The 8,067-nt window shown below is 36.6% G+C and overlaps 1 protein-coding gene across 1 annotated transcript; it reads right to left on the minus strand.

Moving 5' to 3' along the window:
* Positions 1 to 5,415: 5,415 nt before the first annotated feature.
* Positions 5,416 to 6,223, minus strand: LOC142621956 (protein SMALL AUXIN UP-REGULATED RNA 12-like). Its single transcript, XM_075795345.1, has one exon. It carries the CDS (start codon positions 6,071 to 6,073, stop codon positions 5,756 to 5,758), a length of 318 nt encoding a protein of 105 aa, XP_075651460.1. The 5' UTR covers positions 6,074 to 6,223; the 3' UTR covers positions 5,416 to 5,755.
* Positions 6,224 to 8,067: the final 1,844 nt, after the last annotated feature.

Here is an 8,067-nt window from a genome sequence, read left to right on the forward strand (position 1 = left end):
TTAGTAATTTGTGTCCAGCCGTAGAGTCTACCAACTGATCTATCCTCGGCAGGGGAAAACTATCTTTCGGGCAGGCTTTGTTTAGGTCCGTGAAGTCTACACACATTCTCCATTTTCCATTTGCTTTCTTCACTAACACGACGTTGGCCAGCCATTCGGGATAATAAACTTCTCGGATGAAGCCTGCCTGTAACAACCTGTTAACTTCTTCCATGATTGCTTGGTTTCGTTCGGGGGCAAAGACCCGTCGTTTCTGCTGGACGGGTTTTTTCTCAGGATCTGTCTTCAATTCGTGCTGGATTACCTGGCATGGTATGCCCGGCATATCTTCGTGACTCCATGCAAATACGTCCAAATTTCCTTTAAGGAAACGGACGATCTCATTCCTCATCTCGGGGCTTATGGTTGTACCTATTCTCGTCACCTTCGAGCTTTCCCCCTCAACGAGTTCTACCGTTTCTAGGGCTTCCATGTTGTCTTCTTTTTCTCTTTCAATCGTCCATGTGTGGTTTTCTCCTGCAGCCAACACGGCTTGATAGCACTCTCTGGCTAAGACTTGATCTCCTTTTACCTCACCGACCCCTTCTTCAGTAGGGAATTTTATCTTTAGGCAGTAGGTGGACGTTGCTGCCCTCCATTGGTTGAGCGTGGGCCTTCCAATGATCACATTGTACGAAGAGGGGCAGTCTACAACCAGGAAGTCCAGATGACGGGTCTGCTGCTTCGGGTATGCGCCTATCGTGACTTTTAGTGTCACAATGCCCTTGGGGTATACCCGGTCACCGCTAAAACTGACGAGGGGGGACTCAAACGGACGCAATTTACCAGGGCCTAGTTTCAATTGTTGGAAGGCCGATAGGTACATAATGTCTGCAGAGCTACCGTTGTCGATGAGGATCCTTTTAGTATTGAACCCTTCAATTGTGAGTGCTATCACCAGCGGGTCGTTATGGGGCTGCCTGACTCCCCTCGCGTCCTCTTCGCTGAAGAATATATCTTGGTTCGTCCGTCTGTGTTTCAACCGGGGTTCCATGTGGACGCTGTTTACTTGTCTCTGGTACGTTTTCTTGAGGGACCTGTACGATCCCCCCATGAAAGGTCCTCCTGCTATCGTACTTATCTCCCCGATCACTTCTTGTGGTTGAGATCGGCGACTCTCGTTTTTGGACGAGGGCTCTCGTTGGCTCGTGTCGCCCTCTTTGAACCTGCTGGAGTCCCCCTTCTTGACAAACTTCTGAAGTTTTCCTTTCTGTATCAGTTCTTCTATTTGTCCCCTCAGATCTCGGCAATCTTCTGTGTAATGGCCGTGGTCCTTATGGAATCGGCAGTATTTGCTCTTGTCCCGTACACTTGGTGACGAGTGCAAGGGCTTTGGCCACTTTAGGTGGTGTTGATCCTGGATCTGTGTCAAAATTTTGTCAACAGGCATAATTAGGGGTGTGAATTTTACCGGTCGTGGAGCTTTCTCGTCTTTCCGTCTGTCGGTGTCACCTCTCCGACGGCTTGGACGCTCCCTCTTTTGTCCCCTGCGTTCGTCTTCCTTCCTTCCTTCCGTCTTTAGTTTCCCCTCGTCTACGATGGCCGCCAGTGCGTCCTCAGCGTTCATGTACTTCTGAGCTTTCAATAACATCTCTGCCATCGTCCGGGGCGGATTCTTTGCTAACGAGACGACGAATTCTCTTGATTTAAGCCCTGCCTTAAATGTCGTCAGCTGGACCTTATCGTCTGCATCGTCCACTTCTAGGGTCTCCCGAGTGAAGCGTTTTACATACGATCGCAAGGTCTCCCTCTCTCCTTGCTTAATAGTGAGTAGGTGATCCGCTGGTCTTTTGGGTCGTTGTCCCCCGACGAAATGGCGCAGGAAAGCACTACTTAACTGCTCAAAGTTATCGATGGACGAAGTGGGCAATCTTGTGAACCACTCTCGTCCAGCTCCCTTCAGCGTAGTTGGGAATGAACGACACATGATCTCGTCAGGGGGCTGTTGAAGGCCTAAGGTCGTCTTAAAGGTGTTAAGGTGATCTTGGGGGTCCTTGATCCCGTCAAAAGGCTCAAGCTGAGGTAGCCGAAATTTTGCCGGTACCGGTCTTTCTAGGACTGCCATGGTAAAAGGAGAGTCCGTCGCTCTGACCATCTTATCCAGGCTTCGATCAGTCTTCTCTTTGATGGCGTTTCTTAATTCATCCATCTCCTTCCTCATCTCTTGGAGGATGTCGGAATGCCGTTCCTTGGGGTTACCGTTCTCCGTCGGTCACTCCTTCCATGGCTATCCCCTTCGTCCTCTTGGACAGCTCTTGACCGGTTTTCTTCTTGCTGTAACCTCTGTCTCATCTCCTGATTCTGTCTTGTAAGTTCTTCGACGGTGGCTGCGAGATTCCGGACTTGCTGTGCCAAGGTCGCTGAGTCCGGGTTGGATTCCATCTGGAGCTGGTGGGAACTGCGTTCTCGTTGTATGACAAAGTCGTTCCCACAGACGGCGCCAAACTGATGAAGCAGTATCTCGTTGGTTTGCTTGGATTCGTCCAGACGGCTCCTGTAAGTACTCTGACGAACCTGTGGGAGCAGGAATTTATTCAAGTGGTCAACAGTGTGGTGCCTGCCACAACGCCTCCGATGATAAAGTCAGTATCGAAGAAGATAATGATTGAAATACCAGCAAAAATGATTCAAGTGGTGATGTTGTTTTTTATGTACCTTGTATTGGTGTTGTGAGGGTTTTATATACCCTTGGGGATTGTAGCCGTTGGGGTGTTAATGACTCCCTGATAACGTCTCTGGTGGAGTTATGGACTTTAATGCGTTCCTGTCGGTTCGTCCAGCTGGTCTTGTAACGGTTGGAGCTTTATTGGCAGCATTGAATGGCATTAATTCTTTTTGGTGACGCGGATACTGTTCATGTTCGTCGGTGAAGGCAACTTCGTCTATAACTATCCTCGTCAGTTAAGTATTCGTCAGTACCATCATATATATATGTGTGTGTGTGTATTTATAAAAAAAAAAAAGTTCCAAATATAAAATTTAGATTTATATGAAATAATATATTTTCTTATCTCATCGCATTTCTCCTATATATGTGTGTTTGTGTGTTTATAAAAAAAAAAAAGTTCCAAATATAAGATTCAGGTTTATATGAGAAGGAAACATAGTACCTTGAATGTACGGTATAATTTGTTCCTAATAAAGTGCTTAATGGCTTAATGCTGTATTTATTTATTAAAAAAAAAAAAATATATATATATATATATATATATATATATATTATCGTTTAAAACAATAAAGTACTTTAATGGCTTTCACGGTTACTTTTTGAGTAATAGTTAAACTATATCAATAGACCTTTGGCCACACTTTTTAAGCTTTCATATACATTTCTTTGTATAGGCTGATCCACATAATTAAATTAATTAGAGGACCACCTTACTAATTAAAGTGCCCCCAATTGATGTTTACTTTTCAAGCCTAGCTATATACAATATATTAATAATCTGCAGAGTCATTTAAAAAAAAAAGAGTCCTGCTTGTACTTTTTTGGAGCTGCTTCACTTTGCTATCTATGAGTATGAGGATATGGACCACAGTCACTGATGAAAGAGAATAGACAGAGCTATAGAACCTGATCATGGTGAAGAAGATGGCAAAATCAAATAGAGTACAACTCCCAACAGTCACATGATCAAAATTTTAAATTTTGTTGCAGAGATAAAGCATTGTCTGTGTGAATTCTCAACCATCCATTTAGTGAGCCCCTACTTAAAATTGGGCAATCTATCTGGCTTTAGTTAATCGTTTTGGGCTCTAAATTTCATAAATGGGTTCAGGTTCACACTTGAGAGACCTATGATTCATAGGCTATGAATCACAAGTTGCCAAGGACCATTTATATCCATGTATATATTTTTCTATTTTCTTAATTTCAATCTTATCCCTTTATTTTTCTCTTTTCCCTTGCTGCAAGGAAATTAAATAATTAATTTGTTCTGTGAATCTGTCATCTAGTCAAGTATCAATAAATGGTAATTATCATATGGACAATGCATAGGTGTGGAAAATCTACGCATCATAAAGTGAGTTGCGTATTAAAAAAAAAGTTTTGTTAACGTGTGTCTTTTACACTCCTTAAAATAAAAGAATCTAGTCATCTTTTATAAACAATCAAGTTAATTCCAATTAATAACAAAAAAAGAGAGTTACTAACAATTTAAAATTCATATTTTTTTAGTTTTTTGTTATTTTCCAATGCCCGTGGGATTTAAAGTCTTTTTAATAAGTGCAAAGAAGTATTCAATTAACAAAAGCCATAAAAGAATGTTAAACAAAGACCACAATTCCCTATCCCAAAAAGAAAAGAACAAAAAAAAAGAAAAAGTTTAGTTACATAATAGTTTTCATAATTTGAAATGACGTTATTAAGAGTCCGTTTGGGAACAATTTATTTAGTTGAAATTGAAAATTTTTGTTGAAAGTACTATAAATAAAATTAAAAAGTGGCTGAAATGGTATAATTAAGCCATGAATAACATCAAAAAGTGCAATGAGTAATAATAATAATAAAAATAAGTTGAATAATAAAAAAAAAACTAGTTTTTTAAGCTAATGACAAACATAACCTAAACGGGATGATGGACAATATTTTTTAAGCATAATTTTACAAGTAATTAATAATGAAAATACAGTCATGTATCTAGCATTATTGAAAAAGAAAATACTTAACAAACCATTGTGATCTTGTGTAGTTTTGGAGAATTTTTTGATAGGGAGAATTTGAACCATCTACTTGAATTGTGATCTTTGTGCATAGCTTTAGAGAATTAATTAAAGGAATATAAAAGTCTGTGATAAAAATCAGAATTCTGATATATATGTTAGTTTTGATCACTGTATCGTGACAAGACATTCTGTTTAGCTATCTTTTAGCAGGATTCACTTTTAACAGATTTAACGGCCAACTGTTGAGCTAATCAGAGACAGCCCTAGCATAGAAAACTGTTATCTGGACAAAGCCATGGAAACTAGTGCAATTTGGTACAGTATGTAAGAGAGAAGGTGAAAGTGTAACAGCAATCCCGTGGGCAATTGAAAACGAAAAATGTAGGGGGGGAAAAGTACAATTATGGCAAAAAAAGTGTTAATAATTGAACTTGTAAAATGTTAGAATTGTAATTCTTTTACAACTGTGATATAGTTGCATAATTGTAAAAATTATAATATATTTTAATTAATAAAATGAAAGATTGATGAGAGAGAGTGAGAGTTATATTGAAATATATTATATTATCTTAATGAGTAGAATAAAAAAATAAATATTAGAATATGAAATATATTATAAAATAATATGGCATAATTGATAAAGTAAAATTTTAAAATGATAAAATAAAATAAAACATAATTTTTCATTGTAAATGTTCTAACAAAAAAAAAAAAAGGGGGCAAAATATAAAAACCCCAAAGTATCATTAAATAATAAATATTAGCTCTCTCTCACAGGGCACATTGGTACAACTAGAACTCCAACCCACTGTGAGAACTGAGAACAATTTTCAAATCAATATCTACAAATCTAAACCCAGATACACAATACTCATGGGTTTTTCACATTTTTGGGTTAATACTTAAAAAAGTTATAAAAAAAAAGGAAGAAAAAGTAGAAAATTAGAACAGAGAGAAGCAGTGAAAGCAGCTTCATCTTCAACTAATTTTTTTTTCTTCTTTTCCTCCAAAAACCAAACTAGGCCTAAGTTGCGTCCGTCTAAATCTTTCATCCGAGCATGGATGTTAGAGATTGAAAGACAACTTCTTCACAAGGAATTGTGAGACCCATCTCGTGGTTAAAGCCAAATTCTTCTTCAGCATCTTTAAGCAGGCTTTGGAACTCAGGGTAGTTCAAGTAAGAGATTGGGACAACATATCTGCTTCTTTTTGCTCCAACATAAACAACAAAATGGCCCTTTGGTACGTCCAAAGGGAGGCCTTGTTCATCATAGTCACGTTGCTTTTTTCCTAAGCTTGAACACCTCTTCAGGATTTGCTTGAGTACTGCAGTTTGAGGCAGTTTTTGTGATTTGTTGATGGCCATTTTTGGGAGAGTGATGAGCTTAGTTTTGGTTGTTTAACAGAGAGAGAGATTGAGAGATTGGAGAGAAAGTGGGAGAGGTAAGGAAGGTTGTGTGAAATTGGGGTGGAGATGTGTGGCCATGTGGGGGTATTTAAGGTGAGACTAAGAGGAAGAGAGAGAAACAGAGTCATGTGGGGGTGTAAGAGCAAATGACAACACCTATAGGTGTTTTAGGGGTCTGTGTGAGCTTGAGGACATGTTTGGGGCCAATCCAATTGGGCTTACTGCCTATTGTTGCCCTTCCAAAGGACAACTTGGTCCCTCTCTCCCTCTCATTGAAACTTTGGTAATTCATGTTGTATCCTAGGTGAATAATTTAAAAAAATATATATTTATTTTCTTTAATTTTCTAATAAAATGTTTTTAAAATTTTTTTCTAAACGAATAATATTTCTTCATCAGCACATGAAAGTTGATGTTAAAAAACAGATGTTAGAATATAATATCCCTTAAAAAATGGTTTAAATCATTGCTTAAGTTTTAACCCCTCCAAAACTCTCATTTGACTTGTATTTGTAAGTAAGTGTGTGTTTCATATTAACTTATTTATTTTTTAAAAAAAAAAGAAAAAATATTAGCTTATTTATTGTTTTATCGAAAGTACACTAAAGTGTACCTATATTTTAGAAAAATGGTATCTTAAAAAGTTACACGTAAAAATTAAAATTATTCAGTTAATAAGTACCCTTATGATATTTATTAATGAAACATTTTATAATAATCCTGATGCAATTTTTATAGAAAATATTTTTTAAAAATTTAATTTTTTTTTTCCAATAGAAAATTTTAAATCAATCATCCCGGAGACAAACTAACACTAATAATGTAAAATTTTGTCTTTTACCGTACAAACAGTTTGAGCAGCATCCCATCCATTTCCTATGTTACTTTTTCATCATTTTGGGTAAAGAAAGCACGGTAGGTTTCCTTTTACTTAAGTACTTTAAATTCTCTTTCCGGGGAGTACTTTTTTGCCTTGGGTAAAAAGAAAATGCTGATCTTGGAAATATATGAAGCTGTACCCCGATCTCTATTCATGACCGATTTTAAAGCACTTTTAAAGATTTTCATGTTTGCTGCTAAACTCAATTACTGTCCCTTTCTGTTTGGGTTTATTTGGGGTTAGTTGACACAATCTTCCACTGTCTTGTTTCAGCTTTGAAATTATCCCAAAGCACTATGAAAATATTTTCATCATCTTGTCTCCCACATTTTTTTTACTTCTCTCTCAAATAATTAACTTGCAAGTAGCATACTAAATAAAATTATCTGATTTCCTCCACAATTCTTAAAAAGAATATGATTATCCTAATTGTTGTTAGGGAAAAAGAGCCTTTTGGAGAGTTCACCAAAAACTTGATGATATTCAATTATACATTTTCTATACAAAATCTTAAACTGACATAACTTAATTTCAATTTACCATCAAATTTTCCTTTCAAGTTTTTTTTTCCCTTCTTCTTTATGTTGCTTATTTATTTCTGTGTACAGTTTTTTTTAAACATTAGAATTTCTAAATACAACCATATTTTAACTGATTTTCAATAAATAATAATAAACAATCAACAAAAGAAAACTAATCTAAACACATAAATTACCCACTACGAGCATTGTAACTCAACTAGGTAACACTTTCATGTGTTTTCAACGACAACATCTATAATTTAAAGCCTCTCACTCCCAACGATTGATGTATAAAAAAAATTTATAAATTACCCTTATTCTGTTTTCTCAATATGAATGCAATACTCTTTTAGAGAAATTTAAATTTAAAAAAAAAAAAATTTCTTTGACTCAAGTGATGAAGATGATACATAACACTCACAATCGTCTTTAACACAAAATTTTCAGATAATTGAGTTTAGGTTTGCATCCGATTATATACCAATGATTCATTTTCTTTAATTTTTTTAATTAATAATTATATATGAGAGAGACAACTCACACACACACAT

Source organism: Castanea sativa, chromosome 1 (assembly GCF_040712315.1).
Source record: "Castanea sativa cultivar Marrone di Chiusa Pesio chromosome 1, ASM4071231v1".
NCBI classification, from domain to species: Eukaryota; Viridiplantae; Streptophyta; class Magnoliopsida; order Fagales; family Fagaceae; genus Castanea; species Castanea sativa.

Coding starts and splice junctions, on each gene's coding strand:
- LOC142621956 (XM_075795345.1), bottom strand. CDS start 6,073: ATGGCCATCAACAAATCACAAAAACTGCCTCAAACTGCAGTACTCAAG.